Below are 24,665 nucleotides of genomic sequence, written 5' to 3' on the forward strand. Positions count from 1 at the left end.
CAGAGCAATCAGAGAAGAGAAGGAAATAAAGGGCATCCAGATTGGAAAAGATGAAGTCAAACTGTCCCTGTTTGCAGATGACATGATCCTATATATCGAACAGCCTAAAGCCTCTACAAAAAAACTCTTGAATATTCTTAATATATAAAGAATTTCTAGGATAGAGAAAAAGGCCACTAACCTGACAGAAAAGTGGGCAAGAAAAACAGATAATTCATAGAAACATAAACTTCAGTGGTCCTTAAATATATGAAAAATTGATCAACTTAACTCGGAATTAAAAAGTAAAGTAAAACTATAATGAATTTGACAACACACTTTTGGTGACTGTGGGAATACAAAATGGTACAATCCCTGGAAGTCTAGCAAAGTTACATATTCATATGCATATACATAAGTATTTAATTCTTTGAACCAGAAATCCTTCTAGGAATCTGTCTCGAAGGTATACTAGCAAAAAATAAAAAAGACATATGCACAATTCTTCTTATTGCTAATCTATTTGTTACAGCAAAAAGATAAGAAATAACACAAATGTCCATCAATGGGGAATTATGGTACATTCATACAATGGGAATTATACAGCTATAAAAATGAAAGAAGAATAATTCTTTATACAGTTTTAGCATCCTAATGTGAAAATCTGAAATCTGAAATGCTCCAAAATCCAAAACATTTTGAGCACCAACATGACACTCAAAGGAAATGCTTACTGGAGCATTTCAGGTATCAAATTAGGGACGCTGCCCCTCCGCCTTCCATCACATTTCCTTTCCCTTTCCCCTCTCCCCATCCCTCCCAACTGCTCTGCAGCAACATCATAGAATGTAAAAAAATAATATTAATAAAATAAAATAAAGTTATACTGGCTGAGAATGGGCCTCAAGTGTTATAATGGGCATCAAGCCCTGGATAAGAAAACTTAGCCCCAACCCAAAACTGTTTCAGTGATAAATAAAACTTGGCTTCCCCCCTTTACAGACTTTTTCTAAAAACTTAAACTACAATCTATTCACCCAACAAGTGTCTATTAAATTTGTATGTAATAGGCACTAAGATAGACACTGAAGTTCCTAATGAGCAAAACAAAAAATTTCTGCCTTTGTGGAGCTTCCATCTAGTAATAAATTGAAGGAATTAAAAAAAAATTCACCGAAACAATCTGAATAGGCCTATATTTATTAAAGAAACTGAATCAATAATTAATAACCTCATAAAACAGAAAGCACTAGGCCCAGGTGGATTCTCTGGCAAGTTTTATCAAACATTTAAGGAAGAAATTATGTCAATTCTCTACAGTCTCTTCCAGAAGACAGAACTACTTCCTCATTCTATGAGGCCAGCATTACCCTAATACTAAAACCAGACAAAGACATTGCAAGAAAAAAATACAGACCAACATCTCTCATCAACATAGATGAAAAAATCCTCAACAAGATATTACAAAATCAAATTCAAAAACATAAAAAAGAATTATACACCACAACCAGTGGGATTTATACCAGGTATGCAAGGCTGGTTCAACATTCAAAAATCAATAAATGTAATTCATCACATCAACAGGCTAAAGAAGAAAAATCACATGATCATATCAATATATGCTGAAGAAGCATTTGACAAAACACAACACCCATTCATGATAAAAATTCTCAACAAACTAGGAATAGAGGGGACAATCCTCAACTTCATAAAGAACATCTACAAAAAACCTACAGCTAACATCACACATAATGGTTAGAAACTTTTAAAAAATTATCCTGCTAAGATCAGGAACAATGTAAGGATGTATCCTCTCTCATCAATGCTTTTCAACATTGTACAGGATGGCTGGCTAGTTAGCTCAGTTGGTTAGAGTGCAACCTTAAAACACTAAGGTCAAGCGTTCAAATCCCCTTACTGGCCAGCCACCAAAAAAACCAGAAAAAACAGCATACCTGAAGTCATAACTAATGTGATTAAGACAATAAAAGGAACAAGAAGTATACAGATTGAGAAGAAAGAAAACAGTAGATGACATGATCATCCATGTCGAAAATCGGAAAGAACTGACCAAAAAAAACCTCCTAGAACTAATAAGCAAGTATAGCATGGTTACAAGGAATAAGGTTAATATACAAAAGTTAATCACTTTCCTATATACCAGCCATAAAAAAGTGGAATTTGAAATAAAAAATGTACAACCATTTACGATAGCATCCCCAAAATAAAATATTAAGGTATAAATCTAACAAAATATACACAAGATCTATATAAGGAAAACTATAAAACTCTGATGAAAGATATCAAAGAAACAAATGGAAAGATTCCATGTTCATGGATATGAAGTATCAATATTGTCAAGACATCAGTTCTTCCCAACTTGATCTATTGATTCAAGGCAATCCCAATTAAAAACCCAGCAAGTTATTCTGTGGATATTAACAAACTGATTCTAAAGTTTACATGGAGAGACAGAATAGCCAACTCAGTATTAAAGGAGAACAAAGTCATAGAGAGCACAAAAATAGACCCATATAGTCAACTGATTGTGGACAAAGGAGCAAAAAAGCAACACAATGGAAAAAAGATAATCTTTTCAACAAATGATGGGATGGCTGATTAGCTCAGTTGGTTAGAGCACAGACCTATAACACAAAAGTCAAGGATTCAGTTCCCCTTACTGGCCAGCAGCCAAACAAACAAAAAACCCAAAACAAACAAACAAAACCCAAAACAAAACAACTAATGATGCTGGAATAAATGATCATTCACATGCAAAAAAAAAAAAAAAAAAAAAAAAAAAAAAAAAAAAAAAAAGGGGATTCTTGACACAGACCTTACACCCTTCAGAAAAATTAACTCAAAATGGGTCACAGACATAAATGTAAAACATAAAACTATAAAATTCTTACAAGATAACATAAGAGATGGGCTGGCCCGTGGCTCACTTGGGAGAGTGTGGTGCTGATAACACCAAGGCCGTGGGTTCAGATCACTCACTATATAGGGATGGCCGGTTAGCTCACTTAGGAGAGCGTGGTGCTGACAGCACCAAGTCAAGGGTTGAGATCCCCTTACCAGTCATCTTTAAAAAAAAAATTAATAAAAAAGGAAAACTTATTTCACACAAAACCTGTACGTGGATGATTACAGCAGCTTTATTCATAACTGCCAAAGCTTGGAAGCAACTAAGCTGTCCTTCAGTAAGTGAATGGATAAACTGTGGCACATCTAGAAAATGAAATATTATTCAAAGCTAGTAAGAAATGAGCTATCGAGCTATAAAAAGACATGGAGGAAACTTAAATGAGTATTACTAAGCAAAAGATGCCTATCTAAAAAGGCAACATATGGGGCCGCCCCTTGGCTCACTTGGGAGAGTGTGGTGCTCGTAACACCAAGGCCACAGGTTCGGATCCCTATATAGGGATGGCCGGTTGGCTCACTTGGGAGAGTGTGGTGCTCGTAACACCAAGGCCACAGGTTCGGATCCCTATATAGGGATGGCCGGTTGGCTCACTTGGGAGAGTGTGGTGCTGACAACACCAAGTTAAAGGTTAAGATCCCCTCACCGGTCATATTTTTAAAAAATAACATAAAATAAAATAAAAAAATAAAAAGGCAACATAGTATATGATTCCAACCATATGACATTCTGGAAAAGGGAAAATTAAGGAAACAGTAAAAAGATAAGTGGCTGCCAGGGATTGAGGAGACGGATAAATAGGCAGAACATAGAGGATTTCTGGGGCAATGAAACTATTCTGTATGATACCATAATGGAGGATACACGTCATTATACAGTTATCAAAACCCACAGAATATACAACACCAAGAGCGAACCCTAATGTAAACTATGGATTTTGAGTGATGATATGTCAAAATAGATTGATCAATTATAACAAATGTACCACTCATGTACAGGATATTGATAGTGGGGGAGGCTGTGTGTCTGTGTGGTGACAGAGCATATATGGGAATTCTCTGTACCTTTCACTTAATTTTGCAGTGAACCTAGAACTGCTCTAAAAAATAAAGTTTATTAATTAAAACAAAATTCATCTCTATCTACCAATAAAATAATACCAATTTAAAAGTTTTATTCAAAGTAAATACTTGGGCATTCACTCATTTAGCACTTGTCAAGATACACAGATTTTACAGAGGTAGCATGTCCTCTGTCTCCCTTGGGGCAGAGGACAAATATACTAAAAGTAAGATGATCAGGATTCTACAATAATTTACATTTACTGAATAATTATTAGGTATCAGGATACACACACACACACCACTGGACAGTTTAAAATATGCTATCTAATTCTACCAACCCTATGACATAAGTAATATCTTTTTATTTTTATAGATATGAAACCTAAGACTTAGAGAATGAACTAACATTCCCATTAGCAAATGGAAGGCAAGTTGTAGAGTCAGGAATTTGAACTGGGAGTATTCTGACTCCAAAGTTTATGCTCTCATCACTACATTATACTGCTCATAACTACTCCTATACCTGCTGTTTCCTTACCTACTAAAATGGGGTGTTGAAAGAAGAATAAGTAAATAAAAGTAGACAAATAAAATGGTGTGTTGAAATACCCTCAGAGTTACCTATGAGTCACTAAGAAGGTAATGTTATGTGAAAGGCAAACCACATATGATATGTGTAGAAGCTACTGAAGCATAACGTATTAATATTAAGCTTGTGGGAAATGTGTTAAATTATATTTGAATTTTTATGTGAAAAAATTCTATAATTGTCCACACTTTTAATTCTCAGATCACAGGTTTAATTCTGTATGCGTGAACAATATTAGGTAAGTCTTCCACATGTAAAATCTTTTTTTTTTTTTTATACTGACCGGTAACGGGATCGCAACCCTTGGTGTCATGCCCGTACCAGGGACCGGCAACAGGATCGCAACCCTTGGTGTCACGCCCATACCAGGGACCAGCAATGGGATCGCAACCCTCGGTGTCGCGCCCGCACCGCGCTCAGCCAGTTAGCGGGAACCGGTCTCCACCTGGGATCCGAACCCTCGGCGGGAGTGCCGCCGCGCTCCCAAGCAGCGCACTCTCCAGTGCGCCACCGGGCCGGCCCACATGTAAAATCTTTTTTTTTTTTTTCAAAAAAGATGACCAGTAAGGGGATCTTAACCCTTGACTTGGTGTTGTCAGCACCACGCTCAGCCAGTGAGTGAACCGGCCATCCCTATATGGGATCCGAACCCAGAGCCTTGGCGTTATCATCACCGCACTCTCCCGAGTGAGCCACGGGCCGGCCCCCACATGTAAAATCTTTTATACATCCTTTTTGAAAAGAACTTGCATTCTCTCAAGTATATTTTAGGCTATGTGGTACGTGTTTATCTCCCAAATTGCAATTAAAAAGGGGGGTGGGGAGGAGCCCTTCAAATCCCTGGCCAGCAGCCAAAAAAAAGGAGGGGGGCAATATTTTTGTACAAATTCTCAGTTTCACCCTCTGTTAAACATTCCTCAGAAAAATAAAGAGAAATATAAGAAAACATGTGTACAACTGAACATTCTCCAGTACTGCCCACTTTGTGATAGAGCCCCCCCTCCCCAAACCATTGGAACTAACAAATGAATTCAGGAAGGCTGCAGGGTACAAGAGCAATATACAAAAATCAGTTGTATTTCTATGTACAAGCAATGAAAAATTTGAAAATAAAATTAAGAAAACAATTACATTCACAACACCATCAAAAAGAATGAAAATTTTAGGAATAAATTTAACAAAAGAAGTGCAAGACCTACACACTGAAAGCTGCAAAACATAATAAAAGAGGTTACAGATGACTTAAATAAATGAAAAGACGTCCCATGTTGATGGAATGGAAGACTATATCGTTAAGATGGCAATACTCCCCATATTGATCTACAGAGTCAATTTCAGCTGGCTTTTCCCCCTCCACTCCCAGCAATTGAAAAGGTGATTCTAGGGGCTGGCCAGTTAGCTCAGTTGGTTACAGCATGGTGTTAATAGCACGAAGGTCAACAGTTCAGATCCCCATACTGGCCAGTTGCCAAAAAAAAGAAAAGAAAAGAAAGAAAACAACAGGTGATCCTAAAATTCATTTGGAGATGTAAGGCACCCAGAATAGCCAAAACAATTTTGAAAACAGAACAAAATTGGAGGACTCACACTTTCTGATTTCAAACTTATTACACAGCTGCAATAGTCAGATAGTGTGATACTGGCACAAGGATAAACACATATCAGTGGAATAGAAATGAGAATCCAGAAATAAACTCTTAGTTATGGCCAACTGATTTTTGACAACAGTTCCAAAGTCATTCAGTGGGGTAAGAATCATCTTTTCAACAGTGCTGGGGAAAATGTACATCCACATGCAAAAAGAAGTCAGACCCCTAACTTACATTCATTCATTAAACTAAAAATGGATGACAGATCTAAATATAAGAGCTAAAACTACAAAAGTCTTAAAATAAAGCATAGTAAATCTTTGTAACCTTGGATTAGGTCATGGTTTCTTAGATATGACACCAAAAGCACAAGCAACAAAAGATAAAACAGATAAACTGGACTTCAAAAGAATTTAAAACTTCAAAGGATACTGTCAAGAAAGTGAAAAGAGAAACTGAAGAATGGGAGAAGAAAGATGCTCAAGGTCATTTTAGTTTTAGGGAAATGCAATCAAAACCACAATGAGGGCCGGCCCGGTGGTGCACTGGAGAGTGCGCCACTTGGGAGTGTGGCGGCGCTCCCGCCGAGGGTTCAGATCCCATGTGGAGACCGGTTCCCGCTCACTGGCTGAGCGCGGTGTGGGCGCAACACCGAGGGTTGCGATCCCGTTGCCGGTCCCCGGTACGGGCGCGACACGGAGGGTTGCGATCCTGTTACCGGTCAGTAAAAAAAAAAAGACAAAAAAAACGGAAAAAAAAAAAAATCCACAATGAGATACAACCTCACACTTACTGGGATGGCTACAACTAGAGATGAATGACAATAAACTTTGGCAAGGACATGGAAAAACTGGAACCTGCATACACTACTGACAGGAATGTTAAATGGTGCAGCTACTTTGGAAAAGTTGGCAATTTCTCAAGAAGTTAAACAGGATTACCATGTGACCCCGCAATCCTACTCCTCAGTATATACCCAGGAGAAATAAAAATATATCCACACAAAAGTTTGTACACAAATATTTATATCAGCATTATTAATAACCAAAAAGCAGAAACAACCCAAATGGCCACCAACTGATGAAGAGAGAAACAAATATAGTTTACCCACACAATTGAATATATTACTTGACTATAAAAAGAAATGAAGTATACTACAATACAGATGAACCTTGAAAACATGATGTTGAGTGAAAGAAGACACACAGAGCGTATGATTCCATTCATATGAAATAGTGTATGATTTCACTCATATGAAATGCCCAGAATAGGCAAATCCATGAGACAGAATATAGATATAAAGGTTGAGGGAAAGGAGAATGGGGAGTGACTGCTAGAAACTTAGTTTCTTTTGGGAGTAATGAAAATATTCTGGAATTAAGGGCCAGCCCGTGGCTCGCTCGGGAGAGTGTGGTGCTGACAACACCAAGGCTGCGGGTTCGGATCCCTATATAGGGGTGGCCGGTTCGCTCACTGGGAGAGCGTGGTGCTGACAACACCAAGTCAAGGGTTGAGATCCCCTTACCGGTCATCTTTAAAAAAAAAAAAAAAAAAAAAAAATTCTGGAATTAAATAGTGGTGATGGCTGCATAACTCTGTAATTATTCAGTAAATATACTAAAAAACACTGAATTGTATACGTCAAAAGGATTACTTAATGTTACGGGATATTAATAATAGCTCAATAGTTATTTTAAAAAACCAAGATAGCAAGCTAGAAAACTATTAGTAACAATCAGCAAATATGGTAAGAAACAGGATAGAACGTAGTCAAGAATCAAGTTAAATGTACAAAAATCAACAGCATTTCTATTAGTAACCGTTTAGAAATAAAGAACTATCCCATTCACAAGGGTGACCAAAACTACAAAATACCTGGGAATAAGTTTAATAAGGAAGGTAAAAAATCTAGATGAAGTTATAAAACATTTTAAAGGGAATATGACATAGCTGAATAAAAAGAGATGTACATGTTTCTGAACTTCAACCAGTCCCAAATTAACATACTTTACAGAGGATTCGTTCCAGCATGACATCCCCATCCCATACATTCACTGTCCTTTATATAAAACAGTATGTGGTATTTGCATATAATCTATGCACATCCTCTGTATACTTTAAATCATCTCTAGATTACTTATAATACCTAATAGTAAATGCTATGTAAATAGTTGTTATACTGTATTGTTTTTTAAATTTGTTTTCTTATTGTTGTATTGTTATTTTTTACTGCTTTTTTCCCCCTCCAAATAGTTTCAATCCGTGGTTGGGCAAATCCACAGAGGCAGAACCTATGGATACAGAAGGCCAACTGTATGTATTTTATGCAATTTCAATGATCCCACAATTGCACAAAATGATTTTTAAATGTAAATGAAAGAATGTATAAGAATTACCAAAAATTTTTCAAGAAGAAAAAAACAGAATAGTGAAAGAGGTATGTTCTATCAGACATAAAAACTTAGTATAGGGCAGAGCCTGTGGCGCACTCAGGAGAGTGCGGGGGCACTGGGGACGCTGGGAGCGCAGCAGCGCTCCCGCCGCAGGTTCGGATCCTATATAGGGATGACCGGTGCGCTCACAGTGCTCACTGGCTGAGCGCGGTGCAGCCGGTCTCAAAAAGGACAAAAAAATAAATAAATAAAAACTTAGTATAAAATTAAACTTATTAAATCAGTATTGGTACCAGCAGACAGGTTAATGAAATGGAATAAAGTAGGATAAAAGAGGGCTACTCAAAATCAGCAAACCTTTAGAGTTTTTTTCCTGGAAAAGGTGAAGTTAGGTTCTTATCATATGCCATACAAAAAATAAAATGCTACATGAATTAAAGATCTGATTTCAAAAAGAAAAACTATAGGGCTGTCTGGTTAGCTCAGTTGGTTAGAGCGCAGTGTAATAACACTCAAGTCAAGGGTTTGGATTCCTGTACTGGCTAGCCACCAAAAAAACCACAAAAAACTAAACGAAAAAAGAAAACTATAAAATATTTGAAGAAAACGAAAGAGAACGTTATGTATAGACTCATTAAGTCAAAGGCATTCTTAGACAAAACAGAAAATCCAAGCCCAAAAAGAAAAAAAGTACCAATTTTATATGACATAAAAATTGTAGAAAGATATGAAAAAAGATAAAGTTAAAGATAATGATATCACAGGAGAAAATATTTGCTATACCTAATCAATATCCCTCTTTATAAAAAGAACTAAAATTGGTAAGAGGACTGGCAGGTTACCTCACTCTGCAGAGCAAGGTGCTGCTAGCACTAACGTCAAGGGTTTGGATCTCCCTACCGACCAGCCCCCCCACAAAAAGGTAAGAAAATGTCAAACAACCCCACAGAAAATGAAGAGGACAGACTGGAAATTTACACTATAACTAATCAGAAATATCCAAAAGAAGCACAATATCATCTGTAGTTGTAAATTTATGGAATAATGAGATACAAAATTAGCACACCTTTATTCTGCAACATACTTGGCCAGAAAGCAAACCTTCCATACACCATGGGACACCTGCATCATGTCTTAAAAAATGGAAGCCAATAAGCTGGAAGATGATAAGCTATCTCTAACTCTTATGTCTCTATTCTTTCCCATATGAAGTTAGGGTTGCTCTTTAAACTCAATTGATTGCAAAACAAAACTAAAAACTACGACCACTACCACCAGAAATGCAAATTAAAATGGGATCTTTTTTATTCCATCAGACTGATAAAAATTGAAAAAGATTATCCAGTGCTAGCAAGGGTACAGGTAAATAGGTTCTCTTAGTGGGAGTGTAAGCTACCAAAACCCTTCTGGAAAGTAGTCTAACAGTAGCTGTTAAAATTATCAAGTACAGAGCTGGTCCGTTACCTCAGCTGGTTAGAGCACAGTGTTGATAACACCAAGGTCAAGGGTTCAGATCCACATAAGGGCTAGCCACAAAAAAAAAAAGAAAAAAAAAAATGAAGTACATTTGTTTTGACTCAGTAACACCACAAAAATAAAAGCCCTACTATATCAACAATATTCCCTCTATTCTTAACTTCTCTGAACACTTCCTTCATATTCCTGGTTTAACTGAAACTTGGCTTTTCCCTGAGGACACTCCTTCTCTTGAAGTCCTCTCTCTCCCACATTTTCTTTCCCATGGATGGAAGCAAGATAACTGCCCTGCTTATTGTTCATTCCCATTTTCGGGTACTACTTCTTCCCTTCTCCTTAAAAAGTCCATCCTCATGTAGAGATTGAGAGAACTAACCATGAGTGATGATGTCCATGATTAGAACACACTTTTGGACTTCCTTTGCTGTGTTCTCTTTCTTTAAATTACCACATAGCTGTTTCTATTGGTCCTACTTACGTACCTGTAGCTGAAAACAAATTAACACTTAGAGCCAGAGAGGTGGTGTTAGGTGGTAGGAAAAAGGAAGAAAGGGAATCCAGAGTTCTCGATCAAATCTCAGTTCATTACTAAACTTGAGTAAGTTACCTACTGATGCTAGTTAACTAACCAATACGAGGAGAGGGAAAGAGTGAATGGACTAGGCAACTAGTATGAAGGCAAGGCAGTATTACAAGTTCATGTGAGGTTAGCGATCATAAATTGATTTAAAGACCAGTCTTGTTCAGCTGTGAGGGTATAGGTACAGAGTAGACAGAGACTTGGAATATCTAAAAAACTGGTTCAGCCGATTTGTTTATTGGGAGGATTCACTGATACAATGGATCTAGAGCACCTGGGTCAAAGTAAGTGCTCAATACATGTTTAAACAATATCACAAAAACACCTTCAAATCTCAAAGTTTCATCAGACTACACTATTCAATATCCCTCCCTTGTTGGGATAATTTGCTCACTCCAAATCACTGCCTTTAATTTTCTAAAACTTTAGCTCCCGGATCTCAGTCATTCTCTCCAACTCTATTAGAGTCCTGGTGATTTTACTATTTGCGTAATTGTTCGAAAACTTTGGTCTATCCATTCCTTATCTATAGCTCTTCCAGTGATCTCTACTCTACCTCAGCCATTCAATCCCGGGGTCAAACCCTAGACTTCCCCATTATCAATAACGGCAAGCCCCCCAACAGTCTCCTACCACACTCCTTCCTTTTCAGCTTCCTTCCTTCTAATGCCTTCTCTCTAACAATTTTTCAACCTCCTGGGACCTGCAATCCATTGATCCTATTGAGGCAGGAAAAGATAGGGACATGACCCAGGGAGGCTGCTCATAAATATTCAGACTGCATCAGCCAGCACCTGCACACTAGGTGGGATTAGGAGTTTCTATGTGGAACAGAGAGGAAGTAGAAGGTTTTTAGTTGGGAAACCATATATATATTTGGTAGAAATGGTGGGGGCCCTGTGACATACGAGGTCCAGTTGTAGGATGGTGGTGTAATTTAGAGAACCATTTTGGGGCCATTGTTCTCCATTTATCTAACTTACATTGGGGCCAAGCCACAACAGAAGCCTTGTGTAATCTACTCTGACAAACTGGCCCACCCACCACTCATTCCCCTTACTTTCAATATTGTCCTGAAATCTTTGGTAAAAGAGCCAACTGGCAGTTAGCCCATTTTGCCTTCTAGGCAGATGCCCAGTCAAATGGTCTGCATCCTAGTCCCACACCTAATCTTATTGTTGGGCACCAGCTTTATTGTGAGAAAAAAAGAGTTTACAGGGAGGGATACCCCTTTGGTATGAGGGGACAGAGCATCAAACTCCTTGACTTGAGATGTCCAAAGATAAATGGCCTCATCGGAGAGGGACGCCTTCCAATGGGCCCCAGTAGTAGAGGGCAGAGGGACGCCTGCCCAGCTACTCGAGTGGAGAGCACACCAGGAGAAGGACACTTGCTCCTTGGTGAGTGATTTTTCTTTCTTTCTTTCTTTCTTTTTTTCCTTTTTGTCTTTTTTTACTGACTGGTAACGGGATCGCAAACCTCAGTGTCGTGCCCGTACCGGGGACCGGCAACGGGATCGCAACCCTCAGTGTTGCGCCCACACCGCGCTCAGCCAGTGAGCGGGAACCGGTCTCCACATGGGATCCGAACCCTTGGCGGGAGCGCCACTGCACTCCCAAGTGGCGCACTCTCCAGTGCTCCACCAGGTTGGCCTGTTTTTCTTTCTTTTTTCCACCCAAGTCTCTTTTTCTTGTGCCCATAGAGACAAGATGGGAAATATTCCAACAATCCTTGAACAGTCACCCTTTTGGTGCATATTAAAGAACTGTGGCTACTTTAAACTAGATGATTTGGGTCGGCCCGGTGGCGCACTGCTACAGTGCGCCGCTTGGGAGTGCGGCGGCGCTCCCGCCGAGGGTTCGGATCCCACATACAGACCGGCTCCCGCTCACTGGCTGAGCGAGGTGCGGGTGCAGCACCAAGGTTTGCGATCCCGTTGCTGGTCCTGGTCCAGTACGGGCGCGACACTGAGGGTTGCGATCCGTTGCCGGACACGAAAAAAGACAAAAAGGAAAAAAAAAAAAAACTAGATGATTTGAAAAGGAAAAAGTTCACATTTTTCTATTGTGGCTTGGCCCCAATGTAAGTTAGATAAATGGAGAACAATGGCCCCAAAATGGTTCTCTAAATTACCACCATCCTACAACTGGATCTCGTATGTCACAGGGCCCATAAGTGGGCTGAGGTCCCATATATCCAGGCCTTTACAGCCTTACATCAGGATCCAAAACTAAGTGGAAATTGTCTGATTTGCTATCCGGGAATCAAAGCAAAGCCTCCCCCTAACACTGACATCCTTGATGACCCCACTCCTAAATAGAGCTGCAGGGCTCATTTAGAAACGTTGTTTAGCATTCTGAGCTAAAGATGAAAGGTGGAATATTTCTTGCAGTGACTTAAACAGTATTAACTTACAACCTACAATGAAACTCAGTAGCTAAGACACAGTCTAATTGCTTGAAAGAGTAACAACAGCCAAATTGATGGGGACATGAGGGATGGCCTGTCCTTTCTACATTCCCTTGCTATATGTTCACCTCCTTGTATACTGAATCTCATGTGCTTTGCAGCCTTCCTCACTTTTTCTGTCCTAAACCTTTTCATGTATCTTTTCTATAACATTCTTTCTATGCTGTTTCCTTGTTAAAAAGTAGCATTTGGGTATGAAAAATGACTCAAGGATGAAAAAAAGCCAGCATTTTGTATGTTCGAGAAAGCTCTGCATGCTTGGGTTTGAGTAACTAAGGTGTGTGCATTTTGGTCTCTTAAAAACTGATGATCAAAAAGAAAAAAAAAATTTTTTTTCTCTCTCTTTCTGAGTTTCTTTAGTTTCTCTGAGCTTCTTTAGAGAAAAAGAAATTGTTACAATTGGCTATGTCTCTGGACAAAATACATCTGTCTGTACACAAAGTTCTGCAAGTGTTAAAGCAGAAACCTGTTAAGGAAAGAATCATGCTGCTTAAAACTAAAGAAACTAAAAATAAAGTAAAAAGTTTAAAATCAGACTGCTATAAAAAATGTTTCTAGAATTATCAGCATACATCTTTGTCTGGGTTTACTAATCAGACAGAGAATTACATTGTCTTTGCTAGGCACTTTTAAGGTTGAAGTTGTGAACCCAGCCTAAAACAGAAAGATCATTCTGTATGCAATTTTTAGGTAAATGATGTCATTTTAGTATTGATAAGAAAAGAAACAAGTATGTAGGAGAAGAGGAGATATGAAGAAAGCTATGAATATGAAGATGTAGTTGTGGTCAGGAAGGTTAAAAAGAAAAGAGAATACTTTTGTGTGAGAAAGCATCTGGTGCAACGAATTTTTGTCCTGGAGTAAAATGACCGGCTATTTAGGAAGTAGAAAGTATAGGACAAAAACAGAAAGTCTGAGTAAATCACAACAATGATTTGTGAAGGGTAGATTTATAAAAGAAATTTTAAAATTGGCTATAATTAAAAATGAATTATGTATAAGTTTTTCTAAAAATTGGGCATTAACATCAAAAATACTTGTATGCAAGGCTAGACTTTGCTCTCCTATGTTGGACCAAAAAGGTTTTCTGGTAGCACCGAACTGCACTTAATAGAAAACTATGAAAGGTTTTTTTAAAAAATCTTTTAGGAAACGAGCATAGGAAATATGTTAGTCAAGAAAATTTCTTTTGCTCTGTGCCTTTGAAATCTTTTGCCACTTTGGTTTTATCTTACAGTAATTTATGATCCTGTTTAAGTGTTTCAATTCTTTGTTATTCGACAAACTTCCCAAAACCAAATTCTGAAAATTCAGTCTTTTGACTTGAACTAACTTTGAAAGGTTCCTAGGGCCCTGGAACTTCTCAAAGGATATGTATAAAAGAGAGGTATTAAAAGCAGTGGGCTTATTTGATAGATTAAACTACATGGGAAGCACTGTCAGAACAAGAAATAATGTTTGGCCTTCTTTGTGTTATATGGAGATGTTATTAATAATATGTGTTCCAAAATCATATAAGGTTCCTAGAAAACTGGTGTGTCTAGGTATAAATGCTATCAATCATAATTTTGGTAATCTGAAATTGTCTTGTTAGGCAATTATGTTTTAGCCGATGTCTTGTGTTCCAAAATCATATAAGGTTCCTAGAAAACTGGTGTGTCTAGGTATAAATGCTGTCAATCATAATTTTGGTAATCTGAAATTGTCTTGTTAGGCAATTATGTTTTAGCCGATGTCTAAGATGGTGGCGGGCGGATGAAAGGAACACCCAAAATGGCTGCAGAGAGTTTCAGGTCCCTAGAACAGCACGTTTTCCCAGAATCACAAAAAAAGCCCTCCCCCTTCACCACCACATCCCCTTCCCCTGCGCGCAAATTTCTCCACCTATAGAAAAACCCCAACTCAGCTTAAACCCCGCTCGCTTCCCTCCCCTTCCTTCTTAGCCAATAGGAACAGTCCAACTCAGCCTAACTGGATATAAAAGGCCCAGCCCGACCCTGGCAGCTGCTGCTCCCACTTCCGAGAGGGCAGCCTGCTTGTTCACTTTGCCTGCCTAATACACTTTGGTTGAGTCCCTGTCTCCTGGTGTGTTTCTTTTGCGCTCAGGCCAGGGCTTTTTCCTTTCAGTTCTATGCCTTGCATAAATATCAGTTGCTTAGTCCATTCACTCTCCCACTCTCCTACATGAGCACATCTTCTGTCTCCTCAAACCTCCAACACCACTTCTTCCACCCTTATTCTTGGTTCATGACCTTGTTTTCTATATCACAGAGAAAATAATCACAAGCTCCAATCAAGACATCAACCTACTTAACCTGCAAATACAGTCATCTTTTCTCCTTCTACTATGGACAAATTTATCCATGTTCCTGACAAAGGCCAATTCCTCCTCTTTTGTGCCTGATTCTATCCCCCTTACCTACTCATTGATATCACAATAGCAACTGCTCTTTCTGCACATCAAGTTTTCTCTTTCTGATGTATCTTCCTCACCAGCATACAAATATGCTGACTTTTCTTCCCAATTAAAAAACAAACAAACAAAAAGAGAAACCCTCTTCCCTACTTCAGCTTCTGCCTATTCTCTTTCCTCTTTAGAGCAAAACCCGTGCCATTCCCTCTTCATCTCACTCCACTCAAGCCTTCACCCTGCAACATTCCAACAACACTTCTAGTCAAGGTCATCAAAGACCCCCACAATGTAAATTCAAAATCTGTTCTCATTCCTCAAGTTACTTCACTTGACTTCTAGGACACTACACTGGTTTCCTCCTACCTCACCTGCCACTTAATTCTCCTTTGCTAGGTACTCCATATATCCTCAGAATGCTGAAGATTAAGTGCCCCAGGGCTTAGACCTCTAATCTTTTCTCTTTTTATCTTATACTGGCTCCCCAGGTGATCTGAAACAGTTTCCTGCCTTTAAATATTATCTATAGGCAGATGATTCCCAAATTTGAACTGCCAGCCCAGATAATTCTCCTGCACTCAAGATTCCAACTGCCCACCTAATATCTTCTAATTGGATGTCTAATTGAAATCTCATACTTTACAGTACCAAAACTGAGTTCCTCATCTCACCCCACCCCCATACCCAAATTTGTTCTTTCCAGTAGCCTTCCTTATTTCAGTTAATGACATTTTTTTCTGTTACTTAAGTCAAAAATCTTAGATATCCTTAATTTCTCTTCCCTTTCTTTCTCACCCCACATACAATTCCTTAGAAAATCCCATTCACTTTACCTCCAAAATAGATTCGGAATTTAACAACTCATCTTTACTACCTCCTTCATCCTGGTCCAAGAGTTCCCGGATCATTGTGAAAACCTTCTAATTGGTCTCTATTTCCTCCCTTACCTTCCTCTCAGGCTATCTTGGAGAACAGCCACAGTGACCCTGTTAAATCATAAAATAAATCCTGTTATCATTCTACTCAAAACCCTCCCAAGGCTACCCACCTTACTTCAGAGTTCAAGTCAAAATCATGATCTGGTCCTACAGCCATGTCTTTGACTTCATTTTCTACTGTCTTCCTCCTTCCTCTCTGGATTCTAGCTACACTGGCCTCCTTGCCATTCCTGGAGAGGTCCTTTGAGACCATGGACAACACCATGCCCTAAGGCTTTTATAGGCCTTATTCCCTGTATCTAGAATCCTCTTCTCTCAGCTATCTACATGGTTTGTTTCCATACCTCCTTCAGGTTTTCACACAAATGACACTTTCTCAGTGAGACCTTCCTTTAATTATCCTATTTAAAATTAAACCCCCTCCTCAAAATTCCTTATTTATTTTTCTCCACAGCACTAACCACCACCTAACATATACTTTTCAATTACTTATTTTAACTCTTCTCTCTCTCCTCCCACTAGAATGTGAGCTCCTCCAGGGTGGAAATTATGTTTAATGGACTTCTATTCCAGTGAACAGAACTTTAGCACATAGCAGATGCCAAATAAATAAGAGTTGACCGAGAATGGATAAATCTATATGTACAAGAATATTAACTGCATCATTATTTGTATGAAAGCAAAAAATGAAAACAACCTGATTATCCATCAATGTTTTATTTATTTATTATTTATTATTATTTTTTTCCTTTTTGTCTTTTTTCGTGACCAGCAACGGGATCGCAACCCTTGGTGTCGCGCCCGCACCGCGCTCAACCAGTGAGCAGACCGGTCTCTATATGGGATCCGAACCCTCGGCAGGAGCGCCGCCACACTATACCGAGTGCGCCACTGGGCCGGCCCTCCATCAATGTTTTAAAAGGCTACAAAGGAATAATAATACTGTTTAACACTCAAGTGCTTAATATTTGCTAGTGCTTTAGGTATATTAACACTTAATTGTTGAAACAATGAAGTTTCATTTAATCACTGAAACTACCCATGAAGTGGGTAATATTATTACTCCATAGATAAAGAAAATAAGGCACAGAGAAGCTTAATTATGCCCAAAGTTACAAAGTTAGTAACTCGAGAATCCAGGATTCAGTCCTTTTTTTTAGTGGTTGGCTGGTATGGGCATCCAAACCCTTGACCTTGGTGTTATAACACCATGCTCTAACCAGCTGAGGTAACTGGCCAGCCCTGAGAAGTAAGGATTCAAATGCAGGTAGTTGTACTCCAGAGTCAATCTTCATGATCACTTACTATGTTATGCTGACTTACATAAGTATAATATGATCATATTTATATAAGACAAATATAGCAGAAGTTCTCTTACCTAATGAGAATGAGACCCGTAAGTAGCCAATTAATTGAAGTGACAAAGTGCAGAATAAAAATATTCTATACATTACTTCAATATTTTATTTTAACATAAAGTATACACATTTATACAGCAATCTTTTGATAAAATCCTACTCTTTTCTTTAGGAATAGGTCCACTGGCATTCCTTAGATCTATCATAAACCACACTAATTCTATTTCTTTAAGTGAAGTGCAACCTTAAACACTTGCCAAGCAGTAAGTGTACAATCCTATATCTCAATGATTTTTCCCAAAGTCATTTACAGTTATCTTGCCCACACCCGAGTGGCATTTTTTTCCCCAACAACTTGACCCTATAGAACCTCTGTAAAGCATTTCATTTAGTTTTCATGTAAATGAAAACTCTTTTTGAACTGGGATTTTATTGATTTATGTAACAATTAAATTTATATGACAAACATAACCAGCACACACTGGTTAGGGGCAAAAATAATTGACTCTTGTGAAGAGCACAACTCAACTGGTGAGAGCAGCACGTGAGCATATTAGAGAGTAGACCTTAGGAAATGGGGAATATCTGTTCCAACTAATCAGTCAAATGGAAATTAGAGTAACAGAGCTTCTACTTTAAGCGTTTTTTAATATGTACATGCAGGAAAAAAGTATACAAAGAAACACAACAAGCTTGGAATTAGGATGAGAGAAATAAAATGAGATTTAATTGCTTTTTAAAAATACAATTGTATGCTGCTGATTTGCAACAAGCACATATTACTTGGTAGATTTTTTTAAAAGTAAAAAGAAAAGAATGCTGTGAATTAGATAATAGTATCTCCATTTTATAGAAGACAAAGAGATTCAAAGAAGTGAGAACTTGCCCAAGATTGTAGACGCTCTCCAGAAGCTGAAAAGCTCATTCATGTTTGCCCGGAGTTTCAAAGTTCATGTTTTCTCTACAGTGCCAAATTTCCTGGCAAAAAAACTCAAACAGATCGCTCTACGATCAAAAAAAAAAAAAAAAAAAAAAAAAAAAGCACCATGTATTTTTTTTCTCCTTTAGGTAACAGTCAAAAGGAAGATTTTCAAAATGAGTTATAAACTTGATTCTACAGCCTATAGTTCATGCTTTAGTTTCCATAATTTAAGAGAATGAGGGCCATACCCTAACACCCATTTAAAAGGAAAGAAATCTCTTAGTCCTGTACAAGCAGAAAAGGGATAATTTTGCTCCTCCACTGGCTGTGACTAGCTCCTTTAGTCCCCACGTTCTCTGCCTTTAGGTAACAGTCAAAAGGAAGATTTTCAAAATGAGTTATAAACTTGATTCTACAGCCTATAGTTCATGCTTTAGTTTCCATAATTTAAGAGAATGAGGGCCATACCCTAACACCCATTTAAAAGGAAAGAAATCTCTTAGTCCTGTACAAGCAGAAAAGGGATAATTTTGCTCCTCCACTGGCTGTGACTAGCTCCTTTAGTCCCCACGTTCTCTGTCTATGTCATCCTTCTCCAGGTGTTCAAACAGCAACCTAGTGAGAGTAAACCAAGGCACTAGAGTCTACTGAATTTAGAAATGTGGAAAAACAAGACTCCAGTAAAAGTAACCTTCCACATACCTGCATTAGGTCTTCTTAAAACCTATATCCCTATTCTTTCTCATTTGAAATAGCTTAAAACAAATGTCTGTATTAGTTATTCATACTCAACTGGTTCCAAAATAAACAAAAGAAATAAACATCTATAGAAAAATCTTAGAAGACATCAAATGGACTGAGAAACATGGTAAGTATACCTCCAGGAGTTCCAGTCAAATCACGTCACCAAAAAAACCGAAACAGAGGAAACTTAAGATTTCCAAAATATTTTACTTTCACTAATTTTGATATATCGAATGAGGAAAAATACTGAGAACCAGCTTCTAGCAGTGTCACCTTGTTCTGTCTTGACCCCTATGGAGATTTCCAAGCACATGCTTCATTCTGTTAGTGAAGCAAACCTGAAACCTAGTGTTGTGTCACTCCCTAGTTGAAAAATCCTTCGATGGCTCCTCATGCCTACAGATTAAAGCTTAAACCATTGGGCACAGCTTTGAAAGGCCTCCAAAATCTAACTCTAATTTACCTTTCCAGCCTCATTTTCCACTCCGAATTCTCTAAATCCACAACACACTCCACACTTTTCCATCTTCATCTCCATATCTTGTGCTAGATGTTTCCTCAGCTTTGAACATCCTCCTGCCCACCACCTGTTGAAATTCTATTTCTCCTTCAAAGTAGCAAGGTGCAGTGGTAACACACCAGCCTTTAAGTCCAGATTCAGGCCTACCAGAATTCCACTAGTTAGCAGCTTAATGACTTTGAGCAAATACATCAATAGATCTGTTTCCTCACCTGGGAGCATACCACTTATAGTACTTTACAAGGCTACTATGAGGATTAAGAATCGTGGTTATAAATTATCTAACACCACGGCCAAGGCATAGTAGATACTTAATAAATGGTAACTACTAAGCCATCCCCACCATCAATACTCCTACCCTTCTCTAAGCTCCCACAGCACTTTTTGTTATATCATATTACACTATGAGCACTAACACCTTGCAGGATAATTATTATTCATATATGTACCTGGCTTCTCCATTAGGTTAATGGAGAAGATGATTATAAATATGATAAGATTGTTATAAATTTGAATTTCTAACTCTCTGCCACTTATTACTTATGCAAGTTATTTGACCTCTCAGAACCTGCTTCTTCATTAATACAATGAATTGGGGCTAACCTTTGCAGTGTTATTAAGAGGTTTAAGGGGCTGGCCAGTTGGCTAATTGGTTAGAATGAAGTGGAATTGCACCAAGGTCAAGGGTTCAGATCCCCATATCTGGCCAGCCACCAAAAAAAAAAAAAAGGTTTCAAAGGGTTAACGTACATCATCTACCTGGTATAATGCTTGACACTAGAAAGGTTCAAAGAACATTTAATGGCAATCCGGATAATAAATCTGATCCAGTGACTGCTTATAGATCACATAAATATAAAATGCATTCTCCTCCATAAATCCAACTTCATAAAACAATCTTAATATAACTTTAACCTGCTACCCACCTCTCCTCTGATATAGATGTCCAATGAAGGCAAAATGGAGACTCTTATGCACTTTATCTCAGAAATGCTACCATATATTCATGTTCATGTTCTTTCAGTACCAAATTAAGTACGTCATGATTTCTAACTCATATCACCTCGTTACACTTAAACAACATGGGGGCCTATCCCTGAAGAGTTGTAAGGTGTAAAATTCTCTGCTGAAGTTAAACAAAACTCTGAAATTGGTGGTCTGCCAGTAAGTGGAAGCTGCTTGTCTGCTGTTTATTCAATCTCTAACTCTAATCTGCTGTGCTATCAGTTTCTCCACTAAAAACTCCAACCAAATGTCAACTACCACTGTGATGGCATTTTCCCATTTAAACTTCCAACCTATTGCTCAATTTAAGAGGGAAAGTAAACACTTCAAAATTAATTATGGTGAAATCTAATCAAGGAAATTATAGAAAAGTGAGAATTCACAAAAAAAAAAAAAAAGATTTAATATTGCAGCATTTGCTTCCCACTCTCAGCTGTACAACTGATACTTATATCAGTTGTACAGCACAGAAGTCAAAACCCTGAGAAAGGTTCTGGAAAGGTGGACCCAGCTTTAAAGGACACCATCACTTACTAGCCGTGTAACATGAGTATGTTATTTAAGTCTCATATCCTTCATCTGTAAAATAGGGACTGTAACAGTATGAGCCTCGTAGAGTAGTTGTATTAAATGATAATGTATACTAAGTGTTTATTAAAGTACTTACAACATCTTAAATACTCAGTAAATGGTATTCTACCTACCAGTGCCTGAGCACTAAGGTTCATTATAAATACTGGTGAATAAATGAATAGTAAGCACATTTTATATTAAGAAATAAATGTATCACTAACTTTAGTTCTACTTAAGTTAAATAATGATTAATAGCAACAATACTGTTTGGGAGCACTTTACAGTTCACAAAAACCCTTTTATCATCCATAAGCTCATCTGATCTCCACAATATCCTCGGGGGGTAAACATTTTTAAGATGTGCATTTTAGAAATAAGGAAACTGATAACAAAAAGCCAAGGTTACCCACCCTAGCGGTCTCCTCCAACAGAATCGCCAGCGCAGAGGTAAGTACTTAGTGCCAAATGTTCTTAACACAACATCCACTAAAAAGGAGGCAGATTCCTGCAAGTTACCATCCTCCTCAAGTATAGTTAATCACAGGAGTCCAAGAATAAGCCCAAAATAATAAACCCGTCAGAAGCCATTGATGATACTTATACTACTGCATTGTTTCCTTACGTGGTGTCCTCCCATACCTCTAGGGCGTGGGCCAGGCCTGTGTGTAGGTGGCCCCTGCCCCACCACAGACCCCAAGACAACACCTGGGACCCAACAGACCCTCAAAAAATGTTTGTGGAAATGGCATGGGATGCTGGTAGGAGGTTTTCCAGAGACCTGAACTGAAGCCAATTCCGCGTTGGGGATTAAGCGTCTCAGGCAGATCTACAGTGGCTGCGCGGAAAGGGTCCGACCAGTAGGTTACAGGGCTGGGAAGAATGGTTGACGGCTGGCGCTGCTAGGGAAACCATGAATGCTGACCCGCTGAGGGGCACAGAAGAGGCGGGTTTGGCCGCAGCGATGGCTGGAAGGCCGGGGACTGACAGAGTCTCAGGGTCTGAGGGAATCAGAGCAGTTGGCGTCTGGGGGGAGGGGGCCGGCAAGCTGGTCTGAGAGGAATCCCGGGCTCAATCTGAGGAAGCTTCTGCGCTTCTCTAGGGGCCCATTCCCTATCCCACGGCGGCATTTGCTGCACCGAGTACTCGCTGCTACCTGAAACTGCAGCAGCTTCTCTGTCTGCTCCTGGGTTAGATCCCGCTCCTCAGGCGCCGCCATTTTGCCGCCGCCTCTACGCTCCTGACCCGTCCGCACCGTCACCCGCCGGAAATGACCTCAGCCGTAACCACATCCGGTCTGAACGGCCGCTGGCGCACAACTGTATCTGCGCGCTCGGCCCTACACCGTTCCCTACCACCACCAAAGCCTGCCGCCAGAGGGCGCCACTCTCGGGCTCGTTCCGAGCACTTCCGGAAACTGCCGAGGGACTGTCGGTACAAGTCGCCCTTACGATTTAGGCGATGAACCGATCTGCTAGAAACCTAAGACCCCTGAATAGATCGCAGACAGCCGAGAGGCCCCGAATGTGCCTCGAGAAGGTCCGGAAAGTCCCGAATGGCACTCGGCTGATTTCGGCTGCTCCCTAACCATTTTCCGGTAATCTCCGCTATTTCTGAAATTCCTCAGCAAATTGTGGCCCTTCCGTAACATCGGCCATTTGATGTTTGATCCATGCCGTGACGTCCATGCCATGCCCAGAGTATTGGCGGGGCATTTCCGACACCGCCTTCGAACCGGAAGCTGTGGGATGGGTTTGGAAGCGGTTAAGTTGCCTTTTAATGTCATTTGTCAGGAGTGCTTGGACCCGGCTCATTGAGTCGTTGACAGTTCATGGCGCTCCAGCCTTCGGCGTAGCTTCCGTCCACCCGCGTTGTACGGTGGTTGGCCTCTGCTCTTCCCTGCCTCTAGCCTTTTCGAGTCTGTCTCTCGGCCCTTCGCACCGCGTGCCTAGCCCACTGGCCCCTAGTCCCTGGGACAGGCCAAAGAAAGATCCCTGGGTTGGGATCAAGAGACTGAGGTTCTGGCTCTAGTTACCACTAGTGCTGGACATCGCGGGTAAACTACTTGGGCTTCATTTTGCCTTCGGTTGAATGAGATTCCTCAAGAGCCCCTGACATGCCGCCTCTGCTTATCCCTCTTGGAGACAAGACCCTCACATTTCCCTTATGCTATTTCCACTGTCTTATCCCCACCCCTCAATCTCTACCTTCCTCTGCACTTCACTTCCCCTTCTAGTCTGCTCCTTCTCTTTAGATCTCCCTTTTTCATTTCTGCTTTTTTTCCTCCCGCCATCTGCCTCCTCTATCCACCCTCCAGAAGATCTCGGGGAGGCAGAGCGGTCTGGGTCTGGTACACACTTTCTCACCGACTCTGTGTGTGATTCCCAGCAAGGCACTTGGACTCCTGGGCCCCACTATCCAGTGTAGTCTCCATCTATGGAATCCCACCCCTGACCACTTCCTAGTGTTGATCAGGTGAGACACAAGACAGGAAGTGCTTTGAAAGCTGACGTTCTCTGAAGAGTACATTAAGGGATGGAAGGACTTAAATTTTGGGAATTTTCTTTCAGGTCTTTATCAAGTCTTACCAGGTCTGCACAAACTTCATAACATGTCCTGGAATTTTTCTTAGATCCCTAAGGTAAAATTGGGAGCAAACAGCTGCAGCTACAGAGAGTTTATTACAGTAACTCAAAGCTTAAAGGAGACTCAGGCTGTTCAACATCACCTATAATGTTGGGTCCAGATGAACCAGGAGAGGGATTGCAAAGTCAAATGTCCTCTGAAGTCGTTGCATAATTCTCATTTATTCTTTCTATAGACATCCTTTGTAGTTATATTAAACAGCACTGAATGTTCTTCACTTCTTCAGAGAAACATACATCCTCTTCATCTATTGTTCCTGTTTTCTTCTTTCAATGAAGATTTGGTTACAAGAAATATTCCACTTTTTTTTTTAACTCTATCATATGAATTTCCCTCAGTGCAGGGATACAATATGGCAAACTGTCAGAGTCCATTCCCTGTCCAAAGGTGGTTTCTGCTTTTTAACTGTAGCTGATGGCTTCCATGTAAGATCAGCATTGCCAGAACTTTGCTTTTTTTTTTAAGAGCACCTACATTCACCACAAAA

At 39.5% G+C, this 24,665-nt stretch overlaps 1 protein-coding gene across 2 annotated transcripts in view; it reads right to left on the reverse strand.

Moving 5' to 3' along the window:
• Positions 1-22,764, reverse strand: part of FAF2 (Fas associated factor family member 2) — a 64,884-nt gene extending 42,120 nt beyond the window's left edge. The window contains exon 1 of one of the 2 annotated variants that reach the window (XM_008588949.1): positions 22,689-22,764. In XM_008588949.1, the coding sequence (XP_008587171.1) occupies positions 22,689-22,751 (63 nt within the window). In that variant the 5' untranslated portion in view covers positions 22,752-22,764. Of the gene's footprint in view, positions 1-10,004; positions 10,023-22,688 lie in introns of those variants that run through there. The other variant, XM_008588950.1, reaches the window with a different exon arrangement.
• Positions 22,765-24,665: the final 1,901 nt, after the last annotated feature.

Source organism: Galeopterus variegatus, unplaced genomic scaffold (genome assembly GCF_000696425.1).
Source record: "Galeopterus variegatus unplaced genomic scaffold, G_variegatus-3.0.2 Scaffold5118, whole genome shotgun sequence".
NCBI classification, from domain to species: Eukaryota; Metazoa; Chordata; class Mammalia; order Dermoptera; family Cynocephalidae; genus Galeopterus; species Galeopterus variegatus.